The 16,099-nt window shown below is 44.2% G+C and overlaps 1 protein-coding gene across 4 annotated transcripts in view; it reads left to right on the top strand.

The window, feature by feature from the left end:
• Positions 1 to 16,099, top strand: part of SKIC3 (SKI3 subunit of superkiller complex) — a 168,664-nt gene that overhangs the window by 53,271 nt on the left and 99,294 nt on the right. For all 4 annotated transcript variants that reach the window (XM_077289343.1, XM_077289333.1, XM_077289352.1 and 1 more), the window contains 8 exons: positions 2,253 to 2,354; positions 2,436 to 2,575; positions 4,068 to 4,154; positions 5,751 to 5,854; positions 7,231 to 7,357; positions 10,154 to 10,333; positions 12,625 to 12,749; positions 14,961 to 15,214. In XM_077289343.1, coding sequence (XP_077145458.1) covers positions 2,253 to 2,354; positions 2,436 to 2,575; positions 4,068 to 4,154; positions 5,751 to 5,854; positions 7,231 to 7,357; positions 10,154 to 10,333; positions 12,625 to 12,749; positions 14,961 to 15,214 — 1,119 coding nt within the window. The remainder of the gene's footprint in view (positions 1 to 2,252; positions 2,355 to 2,435; positions 2,576 to 4,067; positions 4,155 to 5,750; positions 5,855 to 7,230; positions 7,358 to 10,153; positions 10,334 to 12,624; positions 12,750 to 14,960; positions 15,215 to 16,099) is intronic.

Here is a 16,099-nt window from a genome sequence, read left to right as displayed (position 1 = left end):
ATTAGTGGAATTTTGTCCTTGTAGGAATGGCCCTGTTGGTTTATGGGATGACTATATGAAGCACCATGGCAACATATGTCTTTATATGGTCCACATTGCGGGCTAATGTATTGTTATATGGCTAGTTTTAGCTTTTTTTTATCTGTATTGCTTATACTATCTAATTACTAACCTGCGTCTCTTTAATTTGTACTTCCTTTATATTTAATATGGTGGTGCATCTTAATGTCATTGATTATATCTATTTGAGAAATATCCTATATTGATATGTATAATAAAGGAATGTTTTTGAGCGCTCTGGCCACTGTAATTATGTCCATATATCTTATATCATATTAGGACTTCTAACTGGACATTTGATCTAATTTATGTGCGCCCCACGATGTGGTGCGCACTCTTTAGTGCCAGCACAGAGATTACTTAATGGGAAAGTGATGTATGCGTTTCATATATTAAAGTGCATGCTCCCCCTGGTAGCCCCACGGTGTGGTGCGCACTCTTTAGAGCCGGCACTGAGATTACGTAATGGGGAAGTGATGTGTGCGTTCCACACACTGAAGCGCATGCTCTCCCCCTGGTGGCCGGAAGCTACGTCATGCTTAGCTCCCTGGGACGCACGCCGACGAGCAAGCATGGTTTTGGAACGCAGGCAGGTTAGAACCCGGTAAATATACCTATTGATGGGCGGAGTCTGTGATAGTAACAGCAACTAGGGTGGTTATTTAAGTCCACCGATTATGATCGCTGGGACGGGTCTTTTTTCTATCCTTTTCATCCTGACCCGGCCAGGATCTATGGCATCGGTTTACCTCCTGATGAACCGCAGAGTGCGGGGAAACGCGTCGGGGTGTATCCGGATCAGATAAGTTTACTCCCAGCTTTATTCAGCATTTACCTCTTTTCACTGTGATATCCTTCATTGCGGCGTTTTTTCTTCAGCGGACCGTGTTGGGATGCCCCCAGATATAGTGGTATCAAAACCGAGAAGGGCATTCATATGATATGGGCTGCTATTGTGGAAAATGATATGGGCCGCTATTGTGGAAATTTATATTGCATCATATATACCAGTTTTGTGGAGAGTGCATGTATCTCTGTTGTTGGGAGTATTATCAAAGTCTTGATTACGGATATTTATTGCTGCTAGATTTTTTATATATATTTTTTTGCTATACAATATCCCTGCTGCATTAGGTCCACCGAGTGTGTTTATCTGAAAGACTCTCTTCATCCCTATTCTTTTTACATATTGTTTTCCAACCTTATTGCAAGGGCTGTGATAGGGAAGATAGGGATAGACCACGGTGAGTGGGGGCGCCAAATCGCTCTTTAGGGTGCCAACCTCCACAGGTAGGTAGGCTATCAGTTAGGCCTATTGCAGGGAGTTGTAGGCAAATTTGGTGGTCATTTATACATGGTATTTACCTGTTTTTGTCTACACTGGGTAGGTGATTCTTTTAAATATTTAATTAAAATGTAGTTTTATTGGGAGTTTATGTTCACTAGATTTAATTTAATTCCCTTATATATTAATTTCTGTTTATGAAAATAATTATCACAAGAGTTGTCGGAGAGCCAAGGACCACTTATGGATAGCTGCAATAAGACCCGAATTAGCAGGTACAATTGTTTCAAATAAAACTATAAGTAATGCACTCAACCTCTATGGCCTGTACTGTATGCACACTCCAAGAAAGACTCCATTGCGGAGCAAAAAGCATGTTTACTTAGAATTGGCCAAAATCCCACCTGAGCAATGCATGCGACTAGTTTCTCCATACAGCAGGCTTCTTGAAGCTGTCTTCACCAACAAATGCTTCTATGCAATCTATGGATTGATTTCTTTGCCTTTGGTGACATGTTCAATACTTATTTCACCCTCTCTATCTGGTAAATAGTGGTGCCAGTCAAAAACAGGAAAAACCCAGAAAAACAATCCTTTGCTGCAGTCCTTAGCTGTACCGTGTGCCCTGCTCTCCGACTACACAGATCATATAGTGTTTTAGGTGTAAGTAAAGGCAGTCTCGCTGTGCATTCCTACATAACAAAACCAGGCCTTGTGTTCATGGAAAAATGATGGCTCTTGAAAGGCCGAAGTAAAAAAAATGAAAATAAAAAAACTGGCCCCAGTGGAAAGCCGTGTAGAGAAACAATTGCATGACATGAGCTCGCACATTAAATATGTAAGCGTGTACTGAGCATGTGATAGTCATATATATATACTATGATGATCGTGTCTTGTGCTTCTCCAGGAGTCCATGGGGTGAGCTCCTGTCCCAGTGCATGGTACTTTCTTGCACAAGCTCAGCTGAAGATACACAAACATGAAAAGGCTGCTTTATCCTGTGAACAAGGTGGGGAGCATTTATTAGTGTCTACATCACACATATTCTTTCTTTATATTAATCACTAATTTAATCTAATCCTTCTTTCAGCCATTAAAGTTCTGTCCCAGGATAATTTATCTCATGTGGACACTCAACAGAAGGATCGTGCTCTTGGGTTGAAGGCACAGGCGTTGCTGCAATGCACAGATGCAGATCACTCTGACGAGATACTGAAAATCCTGGAGCAGGTATAAAAAAAAGTTCTATGTGTCTCATGCAACAGTGTCCTCTGATGCTGACATTGAATGGAAATGTTCTTGTTCACAAGCTGGCATGTCCATCCCTATGTGAAGTGCATGTGAGCAGGACATGTTCTGGATATAAACCAGAATGTTCTATTCAGAGTCAATGACGATAAAGAGAGTAACATGAGCGTACCGATTGACTGCAGCGGTTACATAGTTGTAGAATCAATGTCACCGCTGCAGCTCAGTCATCGAAGAGCAGCGGGGCAGCAGAGAGGCTTCGGAGTGGCAAGGGATGGAATAGGTAAGTACTATTTATTTTTATTTGTGGGGTGTTTTATATATTTTATTACGCATAAGTTTTTTTTTTAATGAAACTGGATAAGCACTTCACAAGATTTGCCACTTTTATATAAGAAAAGATTAAAGTCTTCAAGGATGGGATATGACATTAATCCTGTTTGCGATCCATTTACTCCAGATTGTATGAATGTCTCTTTGGGCTTGATAGTTTTCATCAATCATAGTTAGACAAGTGCATGAAAAATCGTCCACTTTTTACCCTGAAAACTTAGACGATTTTCATCTGTAATGTCGCTATGTGCCATCCTTGTGTTCGTTTTTTTTACATTGGGTGGCACTCATTTTTCTACCTCAGCATTTTAAAAAGTACCGTATATAGCAAACAGTGTGCACCAAAGCATGTACCCAACTAATAATCACATATGAGCATGAGGGTGCTACATCATGAATGGAATCAACAGTGCAAACAAAGGAGCCCCGACCAAGTACTGACTGCATTTACTGAACATACATTTCAGTAGGCCAACATTTCGGATTTTAAAATCATTTTTCAAGCTGGTGTTATAAAGTATTCTAATTTACTGAGATATGACTTTTGGGTTTTCATTGGCTGTAAGCCATAATCATCAATATTAACAGAAATAAACACTTCAAATAGATCGCTCTGTTTGTAATGACTCTACGTAATACATGAGTTTCACTTTTTGCATTGAAGAACTGAAATAAATTAACTTTTTGATAATATTCTAATTGTGTGAGAAGCCCTTGTATACATTAATATCAGTCAGCACAGAGAGCGTGTGACCGGAAATCTGTAATTAGATTAAATGGTCAAACCACTTGTATCAGATTTGGTCTATGTACGTTATTGTGACAACAAATGCAAGTTAATCAAATGCTGGTCCTTCACTTGCCTTGTAGGAGAATGGAAACTGGGAGTCCTCAATCCCCAAATTCTTTCATATTTATGCATGGCATTTTTTTGGTGGGGAGGTGGTAAATGCCAGATTGTCCACTACTTATATCTGTTGGATAGGTCATCAATATAAGATCAACTCTGGGTCCAACACCCAGTGCTGCCATTGATTAGCTAATGATTGATGATCAATATAAAAGCAGTGGACAAGCCCTATAAATACTGTAGGAGGTTCAGTTTATGTTTCTGGGTAATAACTGAGTAATCTTTTTATAGATTTCCAATATAGATGATGATCTGATTCTTACTTCCATGAAAGGCCAGGTATATTTAAAGAAGGGATCTTTAGAAGAAGCATCAAAGGTACAGTATGTTTACATACAAACTGATTCTGTATGTGCACTGAAAATATTTAAAGAGAAACGAAACTTTTACTGCTAATAACGTCAGAGGTGGAAACTCCTACTGGAATAACTGGTGGTAAAGACGCATGCTCCTCACATCAGTTTTAATAGTGATTACTCCTGTACAGTCCACTCTATGGCTGCAGGAATATTTACTGTATTTTTCGTACTATAAGATGTACCAGACTATATAAGATGCACATAGGCTTTAGAGGAGGAAAATAGAAAAAAAATTGAAGCAATGTGGTCATGATTCACTGTTATGGGGGGGGGAGGGGGGTGGCAGAGCTGCTGCTGACATGGCTAAGGGAGTAATATCCCCATCCTGGTATATATATGTCCCCATCCTGGTATATGTGCCCCTTATCTTGATATATATGTCCCCATCTAGGTATATGTGGCCCCATATCTCCATCCTGGTATGCATGCCCCCCCATCCTGGTGTAGATTGCCCCCCTCATCCTGGTATACATCCCCCCATCCTGGTATAGATGCCCCACCATCCTGGTATAGATAGCCCCCCATCCCTGGTATACATTGCCCCCCTCATCCTGGTATACATGGCCCCCCCATCCTGGTATACCTGCCCCCCCCCCCCCCCCATCCTGGTATACATGGCCAGCATCCCCATTTTGGTCTACATGGCCTCCATCCAGAGATGCCCAATTGGGTTTAGGTCAAGGCTCTGGCTGGACCAGTCAAGAATGGTCACAGAGTTGTTCTGAAGCCACTCCTTTGTTATTTTACCTGTGTGATTAGGGTCCTTGTCTTGTTGGAAAGTGAAGTTCTTAGGAATCAACCAATGAATGCTCATAAGATACATCTGATTTACACAAATCCAGAGAAAATTATTCATTCCTAAAGCGTTTATTTTGCTTATAAAGACCCATATTTTTTAGCTCTGAAAGCAGACACGGTGTGAACATACCCTAAAGTTGTTTTCTGGGGCTTTAAATTTGGGATCTAGGTAAACAGGGAAGGGAAGCCACGTTTGAATGGAAATATACATGGTTCTGATGTGCACTTTCTCCTTTATTCTGGGATGGAGACCCACCAATAATACATTAATGTCCTGCTCTGTTCTTATTCACATTGAGGTCGGCTGATGCAAGGTGAGGTTTTAATACTGGAGATAGGATAGGACCAGCCTGACTTAGGTACACCTTGTCGCGGTGGGATGTCTTTTACGCTTTTTGATCAAAATAGTGTTCACGGAGTACCCCATGTTATTTACATGTACTGTTACTATTACTTACTATAGAGTATATGCTCATTTTGATATTTTCCCGGCTTTTGTCTGTGAAATGTCCATGGTGAGGTCATGCTCTTACACATGGCATGTATAGCAGCTTATGCTCTGGCTCATTTCTTTGGTTTTGCGGCCTTGGTGACGGCCAGATGTAACCAGTGCATGACAGCACAGCTCCGATCAATGTGTAGTCGATATTCCCAGTGCTGTAGATCAGTTTAATCTTTTTTTGTTCCTGAAACTATTTTTATTTAGCCCCTCACATATATTGATTCTGTGTTTTAAGCATTTTCCCTATTTTATCAGGTCTGTAGAAAACTTCAAAAGACCCATCATGAATTTGCAGAAACATATTTTTTGGAGGGCCAGCTCCATTATACTCAAAAGAACTACACCGAGGCTGATAAAAGGTAACCTGGTGTACTATGGTCGTGGCAAGAGAGCAGAGGCACTAAAGTTCTTGTCGTGAATCCGTCACAATGCATCGTTTTGGGGGAAAAAAAAACGCATCCTGCAAATTTGCCCGCAGGATACATTTTTTTCCCATAGACTTTTATTGCCGACGGATCGCGACATATGCCCACACGTTGTGTCCGTCGTGCACTGGTTGCGTCGGGTTTCGGCAGACCGTCGTCACAGAAAAACGTTCAAGGGATCGTTTTTCTGTACGTTGCATCCAGTGTTTCAGACTGCGCATGCCCAGCAGGAGATATCGCTCTCACAATCTTTCCTCACCCTGCAGTCTGACGGAAATGTGAAAGCACACACTTCCGTCGGTACGTCGCACCGACGCTTCGTGATGGCCCCGTACCGACGGAAATGTGAAAGAAGCCTTAGACCCCCCTTTCAGATGCCTCTCACCCAGCCAAATCAGTGCTTTGCACTGATTAGGAGCAAAAACCTTGAAACACATCTGCAAATAGAGTTTTTTGGTAGGATATAAATCCAGACTCTTCAGGCAAGGGTCTTTAACCCATTCCTGACCTTGCAATTCTCTGTTCTTGCTATTTTGTTTTTTTCCTCTAACAGTCTCCCATCCGCGGCTTTTAAAGCCACATACTAGCTGATTAAATCAGTCATCATGTGTGAGCCCATATCAAAGGCCCTTGCCTTTGACACAACCTTGGAGGAAAAAGCTCATGAAGGGTTTAAAGGCAATCTGTCAGCAGGATTTTGCACTCCAAACTATTTACATGTGCATGTATCTCTTTCAAAGGCAAGTCCTTCAATACCTTTACATGACCTTTACATGACCATGACGGACTTAGAAATCAACATTTGAATTGATATGCAAATGAGGCTGAAGAGCTATTTGTAGATCTGAAGCCTCTGTCACTCCAGCTCTATTCCCTGCCCATCGCCGCCTCCTCCTGCTTGACTGGTGGCATTATTGCCTGAAGTCACACAGCATGGAGGCCATCAGTCAATAAGGGGGAGGCAGCTCTGAGCGGGGAATAGAGCTGGAGTGACAGAGTCTTCAGATCTACAAATAGCTCTTCAGCCTCATTTGTATATCAAATCAAATGCTGATTTCTCAGTAACAGAGGAAGGGACCAGACATGGAAAGGTATTGCTGGACTTGACTTTGAAATTCTGGTGACACATTTACTTTAAAAGATTAATAATGACTTTTAGGACTGCTAAACGAATGGATTACTGAAAAACTGTATAATCGTTAGGACAGACTTTACTAGTTACAATTCCAAGAGGCTGTTCCACTGTGATTTCACTTTAGTGATATGTCCCAAACAGAGTGATGGATGCTTCTGACATTTTTCCATTTCAGTTTTCACCATGCCATTGAGAAGAATCCAGAGGATGCAAACTACTATTTCTGCCTTGGTTTAACTTATTGGTTTATGAGTGAAGAAACCAAACGAGATAAAACTAAGGCCGTGACACAGTTTTTAAAGGTATTAAGTTATATTCATGTCTTTCATTATAGGATTACTGGTTTATGTGTAGCGTCCCGATGCCTGGCGCTCTGGGCACATTCTTCTGGTGTCCTTACACTGTCAGATGTATTAGTGTTCTCTGGCAAGGGTACAGACCGCTTCCTTGCCCCCTAAATGACAGCTACTTTAATGGCTTGTCTGGTCTTTTACCTCCTTAGATGACATGATCGCCTTAGGCCGCCATGGTAGTTGGAAGAGGCTTGGCCTCCCCTTGTGAGCCCATAAATACCTCGTGAAGCGATAGTGGGGTGCAGATGAGTTACCATGACACACACAGGCTGAAAAAGCCTGTCATGGGGACGCCAAAGGGAGCATGGAATGACGCGCGCCCTTCCGGAGTGTCTTAAATCCCACTGTCAGAGATTAACGGCGGCATTTAACAGTTTGACAGCCACTGGCGGAGCACCATTCCACCCACAGCTGTGAAGGGCACATTATAGCTGATTATATCAAAGTCAAGGACACAACATAGGACCTAAATACGCGTCATATATCGTGAAGGGGATAATGTCCGTATGAATGTATTCCATGTGTGCTTAGGAACAAATCCTGCCTCGGTAAGGCATAAAACCCACATACAAGTGAGCTTTCTACTGACCCTTAAAATATAAGACATAAAAGTCCTGGAGTTTTCGTTTTACTTTCTTGGCTCTTCATTATTTGTCCTCCTGCCTTCAGGTCACAGGACTATTTTATAGTCCACATTAAAAGACCAGACAGCTGGGCTTCACTAAATTGCTGAGGGTCTGACTGCAAGGCCCCCACTGATCCTGGGAACAGGGCTCTGCAGATTCTTTTCTAAATGAAGTGAAAAAAGCTTGCACCCCTCCGAGCCATTCATTCTCTATGTGACTGTTGGGAAAAATTGTCCTATCAACATGGAATGGAGGTATGCTTAACATTAGCGCCATTCAGACAGGGCTCTGAGAACAAGATCGGTGGGGACCCAGCGGTTATATTCCAGCAATCAGGAGTTATCCCCTATCTTATTGGGACAACCCCCATATTAATCTTACAGTGCTGACATCATTGATCATGGCGACTTGCATGTGGAGTGAACCTTTCTTTTGTGCTTTGGAAAGTCGACTGACATGAGAGGAGTTGATGTCTAGGAAGAGAAGGTGCATAACGTGAATACTCCCACCAATATTTTATAGTCCACATTAGGAAAAAAAAAAAAATCTGTTGCGGATATTGTCCCAGATTGAATTAGCTATAGTGTGAAATAATCACCACTATTATTGTACCCTCAGGGTTAACAATGTAAACTAGCTTGGAGGATACCCCTATAATAAAACTTAGCTTTTAATAACACGCATAAAATCTATACAACTCAACTGACAAAAAACAAAAAAGTGCTCATGTGAGCCAGTGCTCAAAAGATAAAAATTGGTTGGATCTCACCAATGATAGCAGAGCGGTATGCCTCTCCAATAATAGCAGACGTATGGTCACCATAGAATACCTCCCAGTATCCTTGACTGGATTGTTACCGTGAACACAGACGGCTTTATGGGTACCTAGCCACTGCGGGTCCCTGCATCCAAAAGGACTTTATTGCACCTCTGTTGGACTATTGGCCAGATCCTACTGGCATGTCTCCGCTACTGGATATGAAACGCGTTGGGAGAATCTGCTACTGTCCATGTTTTGGTGGAGTCCATAGTTAGGGATCACTTGGTGCCTGTCCTTGTTAGGACAGGAGTTCGAACGGGTATAACAGGGTAGAAAGATATCACCCCACACCCAGCCCCTATCCTATACGTGGACTTCGGACCTCCAGTCAAGGATATTGGGAGGTATTCTATGGTTTTTGTCAGTTGAGTTGTATAGATTTTATGCGTGTTATTAAAAGTTAAGTTTTATTATAGGGGTATCCTCCAAGCTAGTTTACATTGTCCCAGATTGGCAACAAGTTCTTCTATTTTTTTTCTACGGAATGAACAATTTACATTGTGAAGGGTAAAATCCACAGAAAGAATTCTGCACCACAAGTCAGCTTACAAGTTAATTTTTGTAGTTTATGAATGAGATTTAGTCAAGGGAATCTGTCAGCAGGTTTTTGCTATGTAATCTGAGAACAACATAAGGTAGGGGAAGATACACTGATTTCAGTAATTTGTCACTTATTAGGCTGTGTGCTGTTGTTTCAGTGCAACCAAGTGTTTTATCAACAGGAGATTATCCCTGCCCGGACAACAGCCTGTGTGTTGTAAAGTACTTACGGCCACCATCTTCAGCTGTTTTCGGTGCCACTCCAGTCGTCTTCTGCACCACATGACCGGAGTTGTGGCTGACCAGATTGCTCCAGTGTATGTTGGTGTATGTTGGGCGGTACAGAAGTCACTTCACAATGTTAGTCTATGAGACTACAGTAAGAAAGAGAGTGACCGTTAGCAGTGACTTCCGGCCAGTCAGAGGGACCGGAGCGGCACCTGAACCAATAGAAATGGCAGCCAGTATGTATTTTACTACACACCTGCAAAATGCATTACTGGCACCACTCCAGTGGCGAAATAAAAAATTGAATGATACCTTACAACAAGTCAGACTCAGACCCAGTTGGGTCTAAGAGGCCTGTTTAATGAGGATGTGGTTTGATCTGATGACAGATCTGCTTTTAATCACTTTTCTATAAAAAGTGTATATATAAATGTATGTAATTCCCATCCTATTGCAATCCAATCCTTTAAATCCTTGCACAATTTTCAGGGTTTTTTTTATATTCCTTATTCTTTTTGTTCTCATGTGCAGGCTGCCAAACTGGACCCTTACATGCCAAAAGTGTTCTGTTATTTGGGTCATTACTATCGAGAAGTAGCCGGTGACAAGACCAGGGCTCGTGGTTGCTATAAGAAAGCGTTTGACCTGGATGACAATGATGGAGAATCAGGAGCAGAAGCGGTGGATCTAAGTATGGAGCTGAATGACATGGTAATCTAGCACCTTTTGAGTATGATGACGAGGGTTTCTTGCACTGCTAGACCTTTTACATATAGCATTGTTAGAAAAAACTGCACAGAAAAAAATTATAAAAAGAAAAGTGAAAATAAATAAAAAAATTAAGGTTATCCGATTCTTTTCCCACGTATTAGAACAGGAGTGAGGAACCTTTTTCCAGCCAAGGGCCATTTGGATGTTTATACCATCAACTTTAAAGGGATTCTGTCACCCCATTTTTTGCCTCTAAGCTGCAGCCACCGCCATCAGGGGCTTTTCTACAGTATTCTGTAATGCTGTAGATAAGCCCCCGATGTAACCTGAAAGATAAGAAAAACAAGTTAGATTATACTCACCCAGGGGCGGTCCCGGGGCGGTCCGATGGGAGTCGTGGTCCAGCTCCAGCTCCTCCCATCTTCATGCGATGACGTCCTCTTCCTTGTTTCCTGTCGCGGCTCCTGCGCAGGCGTACTTTATATGTCCTGTTGAGGGCAGAGCAAAGTACTGCAGTGCGCAGGCGCCGGGAAAAGTCAGAGAGGCCCGGTGCCTGCGCACTGCAGTACTTTACGTTGCCCTCGACGGGACATATAAAGTACTCCTGCGCAGGAGCCGCCTAAGGAAGCAAAGAAGAGGACGTCATCATATGAAGATGGGAGGCGCCGGACCGCGACGCCCATCGGACCGGACCACACCAGGACCTCCCCTGGGTGCGTATAATCCAACTTTGTTTTTTTTATCTTTCAAGTTACATCAGGGGCTTATCTACAGCATTACAGAATACTGTAGAAAAGCCCCTGATGGCGGTGGCCGCAGCTTATAGGCGAAAAATGGGGTGACAGATTCCCTTTAAAATGATCCTTCTGTATTCTGTCAAACATTTAATTAGCTCACTCCTAGTATCATGGCTGGAGCTGCTTCTTTTTGGTGAGGCTTGTCATGTTAGGTGGTATGGATGCTGTTGCTACTCATAATTGCTTTTCCAGATTTGTGTCGGCCTGGATCACAGGAGACTCTTTGCAATAAGTTTTGTAAAGAAATCGCAGCAGTAGGTTGTACCTAACACACATGAATATTACACTGCAGGTCTCTTGACAGTGGGAAATTCATCAGTGCTCACGTTACATTTATAGAACTTACGCAGTGAGAGATCTATAGTATACATCAAATAGGAGACACCAAGACTTCTGTATATACATCACATGGGAGTCACCAAGATTGCTGTATACACATCACATAAAAGACAGACAGAGCTTTATACATCACATGGGAGACACTAAGACTGCTGTACATGCATCACATAGGAGACACTGAGACTGGTGTACATATGCCACATAGGAAACATTGAAATTGCTGTATATAGAACATTTAAGAACATTGAGACTGCGGCGTATACATCACATAGGAGACACAGAGACTGTTGTAAATACATCAGAGGAGACATGGGAAATGCAGTATATACATCACAAGAGACATAGAGCTGCTGCATATACGTCCCAGGAGACATGGGTCTGCGGTATAGAAATCAAAGAAAAAGACATGGGGCTGCGGGATAGGCCTAAACAGAAGACATGGGGCTGAGGCATAAACATCACAGGAGACATGGGGCTGCAGTATATACATCACAGGAGACATGGGGCTGCAGTATATATATCACAGGAGACATGGGGCTGCGGTATATACATCATAGGAGACATGGAGCTGCAATATATACAGTACATCACAGAAGACATGGGGCAGCTGCATAGATATCACAGGAGACTTAGCTGTGATATATACTGTACATCACAGGAGACATGGGACTGCGTCACATTCATCACAGGAGACATGGGGCTGCAGTATAGATATGACAGGAGACATGGGGCTGCGGTATATACATCACAAGAGGCACTAGAGCTCCCGCTGCTGTCTTTTTTTGTGAGACGGGAGCACATAGCGCTCTTAAGTTCGCCCACAAAGTACGTCCTGACGCTGGCACCGGTCAGTGCGACAACATAATCTTTCATTACACGCGCTGCAGCATTCAGTAGTGAACACTGTGTGCTGACAGAGCAAGGAGAGATTAAAGAGCCTGCAGCTGTCAAAATGCTGTCACCGGCCCGAACATTGCAGTTCCAAGTGATTCTGCCCAAGTGTCTGAGAAAAGGTTATTGGGCATAAACAGGCCCCAGGGCCTGAGTTCCCCACCGCTGTACTAGAATGTTCTCCCCAAAGAGTTCTAATACATAGTAACCAGACCTTAAAACATTGCTTACATCTTCATAATCATGAAGTGATATCTTTTCTAGGATACGGCATTAGCCATTTTGTCAAGTGTAACGGAAAGAGCAAGCGCAGGAACAGCAAAGTGGGCTTGGCTACGGAGAGGCCTGTTCTACCTAAGAGTCGGTCAGCACTCCAGAGCTGTGTCTGAGTAAGTGAGCCGGGCCTGCCATCTCACAACCGAGCCTACCATGTCACAGCCGAGCCTTCCATTTCACATCCGGGCCTGCCATCTCACAGCCGGGCCTGCCATCTCACAGCCGGGCCTGCCATCTCACAGCCGGGCCTGCCATCTCACAACCGAGCCTACCATGTCACAGCCGAGCCTTCCATTTCACATCCGGGCCTGCCATCTCACAGCCAGGCCTGCCATCTCACAGCCGGGCCTGCCATGTCACAGCCGGGCCTGCCATGTCACAGCCGGGCCTGCCATGTCACAGCTGGGCCTGCCATCCCACAGCCGGGGCTGCCATGTCACAGCCGGGCCTGCCATGTCACAGCCGGGCCTGCCATGTCACAGCCGGGCCTGCCATGTCACAGCCGGGGCTGCCATGTCACAGCCGGGCCTGCCATGTCACAGCCGGGCCTGCCATGTCACAGCCGGGCCTGTCATGTCACAGCCGGGCCTGTCATGTCACAGCCGGGCCTGTCATGTCACAGCCGGGCCTGCCATGTCACAGCAGGGCCTGCCATGTCACAGCAGGGCCTGCCATGTCACAGCCGGGCCTGCCATGTCACAGCCGGGCCTGCCATGTCACAGCCGGGCCTTCCATGTCACAGCCGGGCCTGCCATCTCACAGCCGGGCCTGCCATCTCACAGCCGGGCCTGCCATCTCACAGCCGGGCCTGCCATCTCACAGCCAGGCCTTCCATGTCACAGCCGGGCCTGAAATCTCACAAGCGGGCCTACCATCTCGCAGCCCGGCCTGCCATGTCACAGCCGGGCCTGCGATCTCACAGCAGGGCCTGCCATCTCACAGCCGGGCCTTCCATGTCACAGCCGGGCCTTCCATGTCACAGCCAGGCCTTCCATGTCACAGCCGGGCCTGAAATCTCACAACCGGGCCTACCATCTCACAGCCGGGCCTGCCATGTCACAGCCGGGCCTGCCATCTCACAGCCGGGCCTGCCATCTCACAGCCGGGCCTGCCATCTCACAGTTTATTTCTCTGAATAGCGGCTGTAAATGTGGTGATATTATTTAAAGAAATGCGTTATTATAGAAATAACACTTTGTCAGTCTTCTGCCAGTCATGAGATTAGTGGCCATTGCCAAATCTGTTTGTTGGCGATTTATTTTTGCAATCAATCTTTGATAAAATTAATATCTCTATATTGACATCTTTGGCGCCCTAAGATGTGCTACTATGACTTAGGGAGGGTACGGGTGTGTAGACCAGGCTCCATACATGGTAGTTACTGACTGTATGATACAGCCGGCACCTTCCTCTAACTGCAGCAATCAGTGCTGTTTAACCTCTTAAACGTTGCTATCAATCAATGATAGTTGCATTTAAGTTGTGCAATCCCAGTGGGGTGTTTTTACAGACATACAATGCCCTCTTTCTCCCGAGATGGGATTGCTGGACTGGCACCGATCGGCTGATCAGGGAACACAGAATCCCTGACAAGGAACTTTTGTCTCTGTTACCAGCTGGCACTGCAGGACAGGTGCTGACTGCTGCACCATTCATTCTCTTCGGGGCTGCTGGAAGAAGCTAAGTTCTTGTCTGCCCCATAGGGAAGGAATGGAGTGATGGTCGGGTGTGCTCTTTCTGCTCATGGGTGCAGGTCACAGCAGAGGGACACCCACTAATCAGTAACTTATCATTTACTTTGTGAATAGGAGATTACTTGTGTTAAAGGAGTTTTCTGCATAACTAATAAAAACAATATAAACTAAAGCCTACCATTATAGACCAGTCACTCTATTCAGTTAACACCTGAACTTTATTGGTGAAACCCCCATTGTTATGAATTCTGTTGAATTTGTGGCGGTCATATTTTCCCCAAATCTGATGGCCTTGATGCAGCAAGACGACAGGGGCTATTGATTGCATCCACAGTTTCCTTTCACTCCCTGACCTCAGCTTGCTCGATCTCCACAAGTGGTTTCCAGGCTCGTTGTCACATGAGTCTGTAATGGGGTTACTTACGAAGTCCTGTCGTGTAGGATGGAGCACTAATGGCCGTGCCCTTTGTTTCCTGCACTTGGTATGGGTTCCTCATAAAGCCTGCGTTCTCTGGTCCGTATACGGGGCATTTACAATGTGGCATTACATTTTTATTGAAATATTTTGAAATGTATTTGTTTGTCTAAAATCCCTTTTCTCATTTATTGTTTATTTTGGTAATGATTTAGCTTGCACGCTGCTTTGAGAGCCGACCCCAAGGACCCCAACTGCTGGGAGTGTTTAGGAGAAGCGTATCTGAGTAGAGGGGGCTATTCTACCGCTCTGAAATCCTTCATGAAAGCCAGCGAACTGAATCCAGATTCAATGTACAGTGCATACAAAATCGCATCCATCAAGCAGATCCTGGGAACGTATACAGAAGCGGTGACCGAGTACCAGCATATCGTACAGAAGTCCGGAGAATATGTGCCAGCGCTGAAAGGTAGCGTCCTCTCATTTCCAAACAGTGAGGAGCCAATGTATGGAAACATTGCATAGGCGTCCATGAATCCTGACTATAATGCACTAATCACACTGAGCGTTGTGCTGTCACTGTAACCAGTGGTGGTTGATGGGAATTGCTCTTTAGATCTCATTAATTAATAACTTAGAGGAGTTGTTTTGATTTTTTTTCTATCTAGCCCTATTTTTTTCTAAAAATTCAAAGGATATGGCATCACATATTAAAAAAAAAAAGTAAAATAAAAGATTCCCCTCCTTACTTCACCCATTGAGCTGACAGTCACTGCATTTATATATGGGTGGCCCACGTATAGACCTGAGCATTGCTCTGCCCTCTCGTAGTGGCAGCAGCACTTAGCTCTGGTTTTGCCACCATTATCCTTCTTCGGTAAGGCAAAGTCTCCTGCCCTTAAAGCGAGAAGGAGGAATTTCTCCCTCTATGAACCTTCTGCAGGAATTCCTTTAATTTCCACAATGGATAATACAGAATATCTAATCATCTGGAGCCATTGGGCATTGCTACTGCTGAATTATCCCCTTCCCATCCATGACAAACATGTAATATATGGACATTTCATTTCATCTAAAGATATATGTATATATTTATGATGATGATCTCTTAGTTACTGACCGATTTTCCTGATCAGAGGCAAGAACGTGGCTATGATTGGTTACTCTTGGGTAGTGCAGATAGAGAATTGGTCTTCAGCTGTGGTGTATTCCGACAGAGTTTACATCTGGCCTCTACTTGGGCTGGTAGCTGCTCAGTGATGGGGATGCCAGGTGTCGGACCCCCACCTATCTGATATTGATGACCTATCCTAAGTTATCATACACCCCTTTGAGGCCAATTCCACACATCTGT

This window comes from Ranitomeya variabilis, chromosome 1, assembly GCF_051348905.1.
Source record: "Ranitomeya variabilis isolate aRanVar5 chromosome 1, aRanVar5.hap1, whole genome shotgun sequence".
Taxonomy (NCBI): Eukaryota; Metazoa; Chordata; class Amphibia; order Anura; family Dendrobatidae; genus Ranitomeya; species Ranitomeya variabilis.
The sequence above is the reverse complement of the archived record's forward strand: the minus strand, read 5'-3'. Positions and strand labels throughout refer to the sequence as shown.